At 31.1% G+C, this 14,603-nt stretch overlaps 1 protein-coding gene across 2 annotated transcripts in view; it reads left to right on the forward strand.

The window, feature by feature from the left end:
• The window catches only part of LOC113518942 (uncharacterized), a 116,070-nt gene that overhangs the window by 6,864 nt on the left and 94,603 nt on the right, over positions 1-14,603 (forward strand). For both annotated transcript variants that reach the window (XM_026903981.3, XM_026903989.3), the window contains exons 2-3: positions 4,713-5,780; positions 6,460-6,679. In XM_026903981.3, coding sequence (XP_026759782.1) covers positions 4,953-5,780; positions 6,460-6,679 — 1,048 coding nt within the window. In that variant the 5' untranslated portion in view covers positions 4,713-4,952. The remainder of the gene's footprint in view (positions 1-4,712; positions 5,781-6,459; positions 6,680-14,603) is intronic.

The raw sequence follows: 14,603 nt of genomic DNA on the forward strand, positions 1-14,603 counted from the left end.
TATGTAATAAAATGATGTCTTTTATTTCTCATGCGTGCGGTAACGAAAACGTATGTATCGATAAACTTAAGGTGGGTTAGGTCTTAATACACATTTAACAAAAGAGCATCAGCATGGGTACCTCTATTACATGTACTAATTTCAAAGCCAGATAGTGGTTTGCATTTTTTTTTGTTGAAGATTGAGATGTGACAATGATAATTTTATGAGTTCATTATCTCACAAGAGTCGGTAACATGCCAGTTATCTTTCTGGCTATTACACATTCTGTGCCTCAGATGTTGTAATCGTCTGTGGGCTGTGATGACCGCTTTATCCTAAAGCGCCTGGTGTACCTTCAGTAAGACAATTAAACTCCTCAAATAAAAAAATATAATATTTATTTAGCTTCGGGTCTCGTATTAAGTAATTTGTCGTATATAGAGGTTCTAAAAAAATTATTGATCTGCAGAAATCCACAAAGTACTAACAATTTATTTCGAGTTGCGACTGTTTATGAGAAAAGGTAGCTAATATAATTTTATGGATCTAAATTTTATTCGGGTTTTAACAAGAAAAGAAAACAAAAAACAATTTTTGCTTTTATTTTTTTTCACTTTCTTTTAATGTGTGTATATGTCGCCATTAGGTCTTGGTTGATTAACATTTTTTATAATATTTAGTAGTTGATTCAATAAGATTAAAATCAGTCGATAAATGAATTGTGTATTGGATAATGACAAGTGTTAGAATTGGTACGTTGGCATTCATAGTACCATTATGTAGTACATTTTACATAATCGAACTGCCAGTATGTAGTCAATGGTCGATAAAATTAATGTTAGAATTAAAACTATAACTCAGTATTTTTTAAATGTGTCCTCGTATTATAAATAAAATTAGTGTGCACGCTGTGCCGATCCCAAATAATAGGAAAAGACCGGAAGGACGATGAATAATAATAAAGTTACTCATTTGTGACGTTCGTTGGCGGTGATAAATTACGTGTAGGACTGTAATTCTATGTCTACTGTTCAACGATAATAACGTTAGCGACATTATAAAAAAATAGTTCCCTTTTCCCTTTCATTATAGCTATGAAGCACATGTGAACCATAGACGTGTTGGCGATCGGAATAAGTAGATACTTCTGGTAACTGTTTCATCTTAGTCATTCGTCATATTTATGATGAGATCATGTATTTGTTTTCGATTCTTTAGTTTAAAGGTAACTTTGCTAATTATAATCAATGTTAGTTCAATATTATCTGTGAAGAACTCCAACCTTTCCACTTCGCATGAACCCCTAGATAATTCGATTTCAATAGGGTGATTTGTTATATTTAACAAGCTGTCCAATTATCTAGTGAAATTGGGTCGTGTGTCTTGACATCTTTGTACTGACGTTATGCTTTGTTCCTTTAGTACCTACCTACTTGAGATACACAGAAGACGAAACATAAATGGTGACACTTTATATTCTTACTTCGTCACCGCACATATATTCAGATAGGACGGACAGATGGTTGGCCGCATTTGAATAAGTATAGATGTATTTATATATTATACTACGTTTTACGAAAATAGTTATTTGGATTGAAAACGATATTCAATATAATTACGTTCATTGAGAGTTCAGTTTTAAACATCATAGGAACTTGTTGACGGAGACTTCATGTATTATAAATGTACGACCTAGATATTTACTATTTCACTGATTTCCTTATCTATCTAGATATATTAGTTATTTGTAATAGGGTGATAGGAAACTTTACTGGTAATATTTATGGTAATTATTCACGCTCGTTTGACTGTTGCGTTAAGGCGTGGTCAGTAATTGTAATGTTGCAGGTTATTTAATAGTTATATATATATATATATATATATATATATATATATATATATATATATATATATAAATATAAAATATAATTATATATATAAGTAATATTATATATAGTATATTCTACAGCCAATCTAAAGCAGTGAGATAGAATATGATAAGCGGGTAATATAGTGCAGGAAAGTTGTGTGCAAGATAAAAAAAAATTTAGGGTAAATACAAAGTAAACAGAATACTAATAAAATAAACATACATACAAATAAAATTGTGATGTCTGTCAAGTAATATTGTGAATAAGTTCATACATAAGTTACTATGTCAAAAATGGCTCTTGCAGTCTAAGGAGTTTTGTTATAACTAGCATCAAATAAAAAAAAACCATCAGGTAAATTGCTTTGATCTAAATTTGATATACATAATAAATAATTACATACTACATATTTATATTTTATGGTATTCCTAGGGACCTCTTGATGGGATTGAAATATTAAAATAACGTAGATAAAAACCATAGGTAGGTAATCGTAGAAATTATAATAGATTTCTCTGTGACATGATAATAATACTCTTATCTAGGAATAATACCATTTTTATACCATTGAGAATGGTAAACATGACGGCTTATTGATATAAAATGGTAACCATCGTCTATAGATATGAGCAATACAATGGACGTTCGTAAATAAACTGATCCGCGCTCTTATATTTCTTTCATTGGAGAATGTGCTGCTATACTCCTAGACTTTGCACTACAAGAAACTTAGGCCTACCCGAACTATCATACCATCCCGTATCTATCATACTAAGAAATTTTGTTAAATGATTTCAATTTTGCCATAAATAAAATGGGATCGGAACACCATCTATTAAATGCATAAACAATTCTCGAAATCGGGTCAGAATTAGCTAAAATGTAGAGTAATACCGTCAAACTGATAACCCCCTCTTTATGAAGTTGTATCTGATTGGTAGTTACTTTGATGTGGATATAATTCACTAGTAACTTCTCGATGACCCATTCCTTCGTATCATTCGACTACCAGTATACATTTGCTAATTAGGTAGTTGATACAGTTGATACTTGTTGCAAGTACCCGTTGCGTGTAATCGTCGTTCATAACTTTGGCCTTGCATATTTGCATTTGCATCGTCTAATAATCTCATCTAGTCCATGTGGTATGGCGTGATCAAGAGATTTAAATAATAGCGATGATTAGGTACGTATCTAAGCAATGAACCCGTATTTTACAATCGCCCATTATTAAATAAGTGAATCAGGTACAGGCGGTGCTGCTTTATTGTAGATTTCCATTTTTCGGTTGATGTTCTATTGCCAAAGTTGCCAGATATGAATTTTGATTTTAACCCGAACGTCGAATATGTTTTTCTCCAAATCGATACGATTTCCAGGATCATTACTCAATCACAAATTTGTATCGTTTTTACATTACGTTTTGGCATGTGCCATAACGACGACGGCAGAATGACGAAAGGCCATTCCGTTTTTCTACTTTTACCTTATCTTACACTCTCCTTATCTCATCCTTTGTTTGCTATCGCTATTCATATATTTTATCGTATTTACTTCTATATACTTTACCATTACCAAAATTTTCAAAAAAATATTTAAATTTCTCCAAGTTTATGTCACCTTTCCTCAAATATTTTATTCCTCTAAAATTTCGCGAACAGAAGAACTTTTACTCAAAATTGCGAAAAAAGTACCCAATCTGGCAACGATGGCTCTAACATACAATCTGTGATGTGCATTACAAACGTTTGTAATGTCATGAATATGTTTCAATTAGTCCCGATGTTTATATGCAAAATGCGTATTTACAAAAAGCTATTGTTTACTATGCTACTAGGTACCTTTGGCTCACTTGCGGTGCTATTCCTGAGGTCACTACTGTTTAGTGTTACCGAGTCGAGAAGAATGAAGAGTACCATTGAATTTGGTTGTGTGTTCTATTCTGTGATAAACGTGGTACTGTTCATGGCTATAGGCGACAGTTATCTATATATATCAGCTGGCCACCAAATTTTTTACTTGTAGATAAGAAAAAAATATTGACGAGTTACCCAAAATTGATCACTAGTTATAATGCAAAGTAATACTTTAACCTAATCCCACAATATTGGTTATTTTTAATTAATTTATATTATTACATGCTATGGCAGAGTAAGTTATTAAGTCCTTGTGAATGGGCGTTTGTTAAATCGATACGGTCTACCATCATTGCTGTATACGTGAACGGTATGCCATGTGACGTATGTACGTACAATTTTATAATTGCAATTGGACGACAACAACTAGTTTTACAATTACATCGTGTGTTCAATTACTAGTTCATTTGTTATGAGTTGTTTTTAGTATGTATTTTATTTATAGGTTTATGTCAGTTTCATTCAAGTTATTGAAATAAAGGAATTATTGTTATTATTTTGTAATCGATTTCAAAAAGGAAAAGTTTCTAAACTCATTTTATGTTCACTAATTATGAAATGGTATTTTAACCACCTGTTTGATTTTCGAAATTGGTTGAAAAGTGTCTTCGGCCCGTAGATACCAATTTGATGACAACGTTGAAGGTGTTTTTAGAAACAAAAACGATTGATTCCATATCACTATCATGATTGCTCATTAATTAGCGTTTTTATCTGATTTTAATTATAACAGGCATTACTATTTGATAGACGGTTTAATATCTATAGTTTTTATATTTAAGTTGCTTATGTGTAATGTGCCAAGTTCTATCTAGTTGTATTAAAATATTAAATTAAATTAACGGACTCGATATCTACGCGATGGTACAAGTAACTATTTGGAAATATCAAGTGAGGTTGAAACGAAAGGAAAATGTGACCATAAAATTAAAATGAATTTCAGATTCGTAAAATGTTCACTGAAAATAGTTTACGATCTACCAACATTACCATGGCATGTGTTCGGTGACCGGAGCCAAGAAACTTCTTGTGATATTACTTAACCTATGATATATTTTAAATAATTTATCATGTGACTTATTGTGATATAATGTGTATATAAAGTAACTTAGTGCCTTAGATACTACCGTTTAAAACATTTATTAATAGTTTTGGATAAAGTAACAAAGGCATATGCTGTTCAATGGATACCGAAATAAAAGGTAATGTTAAAGTTAAGAAGAACGCACGTAAAAATGAGAAGAAGAAAAAAATGGCGAACCCAGATACAGACGTGACTTTAGACGAACTGTGTCAACAGATGACGAAATTAGCTGACGGGGACGATAGTACCTCTGTAAGCTCAACTGATAGTGAAGATTTAGTAAATGCTTTTAACTACAATACCATCACGTCATTAGCAGCTTTAAAAGATATAATTCAAGGGAACAATAACGACACTCCGGAGACGGATAGTTTTTTCCAACACTACTTTATGAATCATTGTAATAATCTTTCGAGTCATAACTCTACTACAAGTTCACCGTTTCCGTTTCCTGAGAGGCGGCGTTTGTCTCAATGTCGCGAGGAAGACGAAGATGATGAAAGAAAAGAGAGTGATAGAAAGGTAGAAGTGGGAGGCCCTAATATAAGTACAGTAGAAAAACAAATTGTCGATGCCGAAGAGAATATAAAGTTTGGCGACAATTCTATGTCTACTCAAGAGCATGAGCCATCAAAAAGAACAGTGATGGGCGCACGTCATAAATTTCTTGTGACTACAACGGAACCACCTCCTGCGGAGCCAGTCGAACGGGCTTTGCGTTCCCAAGCTCACAATGCACACACTGTTCATTTTGGAACTAAAGGCGCTGAAGAGCAGCGACCAAGTGTAAGATCTATTTTTCAAAGACAGAATCTCCACCGATCCAAAAATTATTTTGACAGTAGTTTAATAGAAATTAGGTCTACAGTAGACGGAGTACCTACAAGTTCAGAAGATATTTGGGTTAAAAGAACAGACGATAAGGACGTAAGTGTAATTGTTGATATATACAGATCTTAAGGTAAATCACTGCAATTTTATAAAGTTGCGGTTTAGTTAATGATCATTTATTATATGTTATCAATATGCTTTTCATTGCTTCACTTACTTGCGGTCAATAAACCTATGGTGGATATTACAATTATTCGCTGAAATATATGATAAGGTTATGCAGCATATAGAAAAAACATATATAAAATGTATTTTAAGGAATGTTCTCATACATATCATTATTATTATGTTCTTTAATTTTATTTCAAAGGATTACAGTGATATCTTGTATATAATGTTTAAAGAATCGCTATAAATACGAAGTATTTTTATTTTACTAATTATTAAAAATTATTTAATAGGTTGTTCAGATAAGTGTTGAAATAAATTGTAACAAAAGTAGTATCTACTTTTGTATATTTAAACAATGCTATTAATGATGCACAACAATCTTTTACAGTTTATAAATGTATTTACTTATTAGGTATAGGTAAAACTTTTACAAAAATGACAATAAAATTCTTTTAATTAATAACAGAACTTTTTATGTAAAATCAAGCTATTAAATATACTCAAGGCCATGATTAAATATATTATTGTGTTAATAATACACTAAGATGCTTAGATATTAAAAACAAGTAATAAATATTTTTTTCATAATATTGTTATTTTACAGCCTTTTAAAAAAGGAGCATTAGCTGTTACGATTGAAGAAAATGAAGCTCACGCCCAAAGCAAAGAACATATTGGGGAAAAGAACAAAGAACCGAAACGGGTGCGCTCTGGGACATGGGGTTCGCAAACGAATCGTGTAGAAAAAGAAACAGTGAAGAAGCCACAATCTCGCAAGGAGAAGGAAGTACGAAAGAGTAATGAAGATCGACGGCAAAAGCGAGGTGGGTGATAATATTTTTCTTTCTTTGTATAAAATCCCATTTGACCATACTATTCCGAGCGAAAATATAGTATGGCCTATGAATGCGATTATTTGAAGAGATGATCGTTTTACAATGGATTTTTAATGGGAAGAAAATGGGACGGTTACCATGCTTGTGTTATCTTAGTCTACGCTGGCAGGATACCAGTGAATGATGTGTACGTAAATAGGTGAGGATGAAATCTACTTAATAGGCCCATTGTGATGAATTTGCTAGTAATACTCTACGATGGTTTTTAGGTGGACTACGAGTTCGACCTGATAGGGTATATTGCTAGCAATGGGGCTGTTAGACTCCGTAAGGTACTAGCAATCTTTCTTTGTACCTCACAACGGTTGGTCATGTTATGTAAATATTTATTGTTATTTTAAATTATGGCGCAAGATTTAAAATTATCAGAATTTTGAACTGGTGGCATAGGTCATCGTGCACAGTCAAGCATACAGAATTAATCATAATGCATAAATAATTGCAATATGTACGGTAATAATATTGAGTGAAAAAGTGTTGAAGTCTGGCGACCTATGTCTTATCTGTCAATTTTCATACACTAACTAATTAAAGGATTACACAATGTATATAAATTAAAATTAAATTAATTTCCATAGTATATGGACTGCTTGAGATTAACAAGGATTAATTTATCTTAAATGTTTGTAATAATCCTGTTAATGCTTATAATGAGAGATAAAAAATCATCTTTAAATAAAACGTCTGGGGTGTTAGTTACTTTACAATATTTTCGAATGATTAATTTAGAAACGGATCTTATGGAAAACTATGGATTTTGTTAAACAAAACAAATGACTAACATTAAAAATATTGATATATTACGTAGATTACACTGATGGTGACAGCAAATTTTAGCATTTTACGTACTAAATATCGTATATATGTATGCTTTTTTTTTGAGGTTCTATCCGCGTAGAACTCGTTATCTTTCGTTCTTCTGGTAGTGTTGAATTTTTTTTAGTATCCACTTATGGCATGAACATTGTGCACAATTTCGTATTTCTAAATTCAGCATAGGACTTTGATAGATACTCACCTTTAGCAGTTCTGAAATGATTTTGATATTTATTTTTGCAATCGACAGAGTTTACTCTCGTGTTGGTCTAATAAAAAAATTATCATTATTATAGGCAATGAAAATGTTATGGTCTTTTTTTATTAACGTTACAGTTAATAAAAAGATTATCCTGTTCTTCCGGATGATATTCAGGGGCATTTGTTGATTTTCAAAGTCGTGTCCACATTTTACTAATATATTTATAACTTTAAGATGACAATAGACGATTATAAATTTATTGTCACTACTATTACATAACCTATATGGTAGGTTTTACTGCTACATTTTAATCTCTATCACATTTAAACACATACTAGCGATGACAATCTATAATAATCTCTATGGATCATTAAAGTTAAAGATAATTCTATTGTCAAACAAACAAAACGAAACAGTTTGCAGGTAGTAAATATAGTTTTATTATCAGTACTAGCGACCCGCCCCGGCTTCGCACGGGTGCAATGCTGATACTAAATATACCTACCTACTACAGAATGTCCATCTTAACATTTACAGCTTTTTTGTCATTAGACAATACAAACACGATAAAGTGCTATAGGGCGAAGTGCAGCCCTCGACGCGCTATTATATAGGCGCGCGCCGTCGGCTGGGCCGGTACCGCCGCTCAGCTATGTCCCTGCATTTTAAATCTGTAATATCTTTGGAAATATTCATTTAAATTACATGCTGTAAAGGGCCATATTGATCTATATTAAATAGACAATGTATTTAAGATACTTAATTCGATAAAAATTAATGTTGTATTGCTTAAAATCATTTCGTAAATAAGCTTTTTTCCCGTAAAATGTAAATGATAAAAAATTGTTATTGTAGGTTATCCTTAAGAGATAGACATATACCATCGTGGACTTTTTTGTTGACCTTTTTAAAGTGTACAATACTGTAGTACATTATTTTGATTTATCTTGTGAGGTTCAGCCAGCGTTTGCAAAGTAATCGCAAAAAATGTGTTCATTTACGACATCACAATATAGAAACTTTTAAATTTATCAGCGTTTCTCTACAATATTATGCATGTATTATACATATAAACCTTCCTCTTGAATCACTCTATCTATTAAAAAAAAAAAACGCTCTAAAATTCGGTGCGTAGTTTTAAAGATTTAAGCATACATAGGGACGTACAGACAGCGACAGCGACTTTGTTTTATACTATATAGTAATATTGTAGATAGGTACCCACAATGTTTGCCAAAGAGTGCGCCTACATATTTGAATCTTGCTCACAAGATCTGGCGATTCGCCAATACATCTAGGTTTAAGGGTATATACAAACACTGTTGCTCTTTTGAGATAATTTTTTATTACTGTTATAAAATGACAAGCTTACGGCCTTCGTCATGCAGGTAGTATCATACATTATTGTAGTATAGATGAGTACATTATATTGTGATACCTATAGTTGCTCTCAGATGTAGTGTTACGATTAGAGATTTTTTTATATTACAACTACAGACACTGTTTTTTAATATTCACCAATTGAATAGGTGTCATAATATTTTATCGTCTTAAGCATTTAGAGTTTGTTTTATATTTAGATAATGGTTTGCTTTCTTATATATACACCTGTTTATAGTAGTATATTATGTTTTTAATTTATATTATCTTTAGGTAATGACTTGTTTTAATTATAATAGATGCTTGAGTCCGCGAATTGTTTCTTAACAAGTGTTTTCGTATAGAGTATATTATTGGAAACTATTCAACATGTACATAATGCACATCGAATAATAAAAGTATTAAAAAACGACATTAAGTTAATGATTACCAATGTCATACTCGTAGATGTTTGACGGAAGTGTCAAAACAGCCGTGTAATTATCGTCTCACACGAGAATGGATTATTATTTTTAAGTAAATTTTTTTGATTTCGGTAGAAACAAAATTGCTTTTTATAAAGCTAATCTCCCTGTTTTTAACCATAAAAAAATGTCACATCTCATGTTGACTATTAAATCTGTTATTAGAAAGCTTTCTCTGTTTTAGTAATTACTCAATTACTGTATATTTATTTCTTGTAATATAATTACAATGTAACGAATATTTTTAGTTTAAAAATAATTGTGACTTGGCAATCACGCACTATAAAAACCATACGTTATAATAAAGAAGTCTTTGCGGTACTTAAAAATTGACCGAAATATACTGAGGTATTTATTTCAGTTTATTTTGTACTAGATATTTTTGTCTTTGAAAATAAAATCACTACATTAGTAAACTTTTAGTAATTTAATAGCTATTTGTAAGGTAAACAATGGAAATCCAATGCATGAGGTATTGTGCTTCGTAGCGCGATTACAAAGTTATAATTTTCTTTTTTTACGTAACGGTCTACTTTTTGTAAAACTTGAAATTTTAGGAAAGCTGACACTCCTTCTGATGGGAACTATTACCTATCGCCATGAACACAGACTAATACAGAAAAATTAAAATGTTAATGACACTTAGTAATAAAGCGTCATGTCATTGTACCTCGTAATATCACGTATTGTGTATCATGAGTTGGAAAATATTGATTACACATAAAATTTATAATTGGTCTTTTTGAATGTTATATATATTTTTGTATAGGCCTATTTATATTATAGACGTAATATACCGTACTATATACTAGCTTATAATCTCAAAAACGAGACATGAAAGTGGTTATATTAGTGGGCATGATTTATGAATGTGTGCACGTGATAGTTCTAAGTTTATATGGATTTGAAGTTAAAAAATAGCGAATATTCTCTATTTTTTATAATTTTAATTTATTAAAGCTCTGAAAGCTTTCTTTGGATTAAGTTATATATTTTTTTTTCTATCAAAATTTGTACTAAACATTTACACCAAACCAATTTTGAGCTTACATTTTGTAGGTAAGTGTCCTCCTTGTCTATTTTACTGTGACATATATGTTTTGCACTAGAACTATCTAGTGCCCAGGATACGAACGGAACTTTCAGCAATGTGCAATTTATAACCATAAAAAATCATGTCTTCAGTCAGTCATCAAATCGGTTGATTGTATATCATACAATTAATTGCTTCGACTAAAGCGGACAGGATCGTTATTGTTACGCAATTGATTTGGCGAGAACACTATCGTGCCTCCAGTTTTTCATGAGGAGGTCGGCTGAGGTCAGCAGTCCGTCATCGCTCAAGTTGAATGCGTTATCCACTTGGAACTACAAAGCAGTTACCTTTAATAAGAATTTGACCTTGATGAAATTGTGATATAGTACCGATCTGTATCATTTAAAAATTTACCACCTATTATCAACAAAGCGTACCTATAATTTTTGCTAACGTTAGTATCATTTGGCAGGTGTATCTAAGATTTGATTTTCGTCAATGATAAGTTACTAATTCTAAGTCGTGTCACTTTCGACATTTATTCCTTTAACTTATCACACCCAGTACGTACAGAAAAAAATGTTTCATTATTAAAGCTTCTATAATTTTTTATAACGATATGTAGTAGAGTAAACAACGTCGATATTTTGAGGTAGCAACAGTTATATAAAGCAAAAACCGTTTTATTAAATTTAATTTACTTAGTGCCTCATAATGTAATGTAATGTAAATAAAATAATAAAAAGTAATATTTTACCTATATAATAATTAACATCCATTATACTTGTATAAGATTTTTCGTAAGCTTATAGTAACTTTTTGTGGTAGCTTTCTGTAATAAAAATAAATAAATAATGCTTTTTATTTGTCCAATAAATAAATAAATATAAAATAACGTAATAGCACGTTTTTATTTGTAATGTAGTATTTAAGTTAATGTAGCGTGCCCGTCGTGCTTAGGACTTAACTGTTAATAATCTATATTTTTTTAATAAAACACTATATACTATATATTATTGATCCTAGTATTAAATATTCATTGTGATGCACTTTTTACATCATCACACAATTTATCCTATATTTGGGTAGCTGTTGCTCGTGGTTTTGCAGAAGTACTGTCGTTTTCACATTTAAGTAGAAATTTTTAAACATGATTTTTTTAGACATACATTATAAAATAAACCTATATTTAATAATAACCAAATTTAAGCTGTCTTGATATCTTGTCTTATTATGTTTCTAGAAAGACTCCTCTCTAGAAATATGTAAATAAGTATGTTTAAATATTAAATAAATATAGTCACTACTAGCCTTCTTTATATTATTATCGTTAGTGAAATAGGGTAGTGAAGGCATAACATCACAATGCACAGGAATGATAGTGTATGAAGTGCATTCTGTGATGCTTATGACGCTGTTCAGGTCTGTAGGCGATGGTTACTTACCACTTTTATTAATGTGAACTGTCAGTTTGTTTGTCATTTTAAGTAAAAATATATCTATCAAAAGACGTTTTCTACTAGTATACGAGTAACTAACATTCTTCCTAAAGAACCTTAAAATTCGAATACCGATGAATAATGTCTTTCTAAAAGAGTATTAACTTGAAAGCTGAACGCGTGTTGTTTCAATATCCTGTGCGTTCTAGGAATGGTCCTATAATTAGCAGTATTGTTCCTGTAATTACGTGTACAATGTAAAAACAAGAGGGGCGTTAAATTAATCTGCAGTATTATAAAGTGTACTCGCGGAATCTGACGGTGTGTAATGCATAATGCATAACGTTTCTACGTGCGAACGCGGCTCCATTGTTATACGTGGATGGACCGTTGAGCGTTCAGCTGTTTAAATACTTGATAGCGATATACCTAATTACTTTAAAAGGATCATTCCCCTAGGTATGAATTCATCTCCGTGATTGTACCTTAGACTATCTATTCGTTTTTTGTCAATGATGCTAATCTATATGTGTAAAAGTAAATCCGTAGGTACATAATACCTCTATGTTATGTTGTGTATTTTAAAAATTTACGTTACTTTGATAACGTTACACGCAGATTAGAAATCAGCGTATAATTTAGTTGAATGTACATATTTTTAACCGCTGGTCTTTAGTCGAATTGTGTATCATGGTTGTATTTTTGAATTGAAATAAAGTATTTAATATATTCACTTAAAAAAAGCTTTTAGGCATTTTTCACGGTAATAGTTGATCGAATCACTGATGGAATCTTAAAAGATATATATTTTTACGTATAGACATATAGGTGGTATTATATGTTTATTTTATTAGCGTAAACAATTGATTGATAAATCACGATTTCCTTAACCAGAAGCCGTGATTATCTAATATGGGTTGAGTACTCATTAAAACAGGATTTTTGGAAGTTCTTTTGGCTACAAGAGAAAACGAGTTCAGTTATAAATGCGGGGTGCGTATCCGTGGAAGTTGCTATAAAAATTTGATAATTTGTTATATAGATATGTTTTTACATATGCCTACCTAATTATAATACAATCAAAACACTAACAGTTTGAAGGAGAGTATATAAAACGAATCTGCTCAAAATATCGAACGTAAACATTTTTTTAACTGATGTTTATAGCTATGAACATTATATATTACGGTTTTCCCTAAGCGTTATTTTTCTATTTTTATCGTACACTTGGATCGATTTTGCTAATATTTACAGTGTACCATTACCCGCCTGAACGATTCGCTAGTCAATGGAAACAGTAGTATAACAAAACCGCGGCCAAATGTGTATGTAGATTCTGACATAATTATCGTCGTTTATGTATGATGAAAAATTGTTGTCTTTGAACACGCACCACGTACGTGTCGTCAACGGAAAGAATTAATGACGGAACCGTAAAATTACGGTTTTCTCAATTTTACAGTTAATTTTGGTTTTATTCAGAATAAAATTCTACGTGAATGGGTGTGTTTTTCTTATTTCAAGGTGGAAATAAAAAACTGACGCGCATGCGTAATAATATAAAATTATGTCTAAGTTTTGCTTGTATTTAAATTTGTAATATTATAAGTTTATATATTACACTAAAATAATGTATGCGCATTTTATTCGGTGTTTCCCAACGTGGGGCCCACGCTCCACAGGGGGGCAATTTGATAGTTAAGGGGGGGCAATTAAAAAATGAACTCTAAGCGATTTTAACCTTCTTGTTCTGGGCCATTTAAATGCAATGCTACGAGTTGATATAGGTGCCAATTTAACAGAAAAAGTAAATAAAAAAAATGCTGTAAATATTAATTAGGTATAATTTCGTTTGACGTTACCAAAATATCAACTGGGCAATAAGGGTCGTCAAGTAAAAACATGGCACAAAAAAGGTTAGAAAACACTGCATTAATCGGTTCGTAGTCAGATTACATTTTAAAATTATGTTTGGTGTTATCAATAAAAGTCATATTAAATGATGATGAAAAAAAAATTGCAGAAAGTTAAACTACTATTCTCACTATTCTCTACATTGCAAATCGGGCAGTATAATAAAAAATATGACTGTATCATTATGTTTGTAAACATATCTATTTGAATGAAGAGCAAGTAAATAATCAATAATGTATTAGTATGTCCTTGATTTTTATGAAGGAAGTGGCCTTATTGTCTTACAAATAGAAACACTTGAGCATAGTAGGTGTCTGTGTCATTATTATGGTTAATTTATTAATGGAAAATATGAACGACGTCGAAAAAAGTTGCGTCTATATATTTTTAGTTTATTTAATTTTGAAAGTATAGCCAAATATTTTTAATGAAAAGGATTTTTTTTTCTTTTATCAGATATATATGTAGTTTGGTAATTCATACAGAATCCACTTTTAATCTCCACGTTTATGTAAGTAATTAGTTTATGTGAGTCAGCAGCCTGATTTCAAAAATTTTTAGGGTATTTTTTTTATTCAATAGTGTAAATACTGAGGCCTAT

The sequence above is a fragment of the Galleria mellonella genome, unplaced genomic scaffold, assembly GCF_026898425.1.
Source record: "Galleria mellonella isolate WM207_F2 unplaced genomic scaffold, CSIRO_AGI_GalMel_v1 utg33, whole genome shotgun sequence".
Taxonomy (NCBI): Eukaryota; Metazoa; Arthropoda; class Insecta; order Lepidoptera; family Pyralidae; genus Galleria; species Galleria mellonella.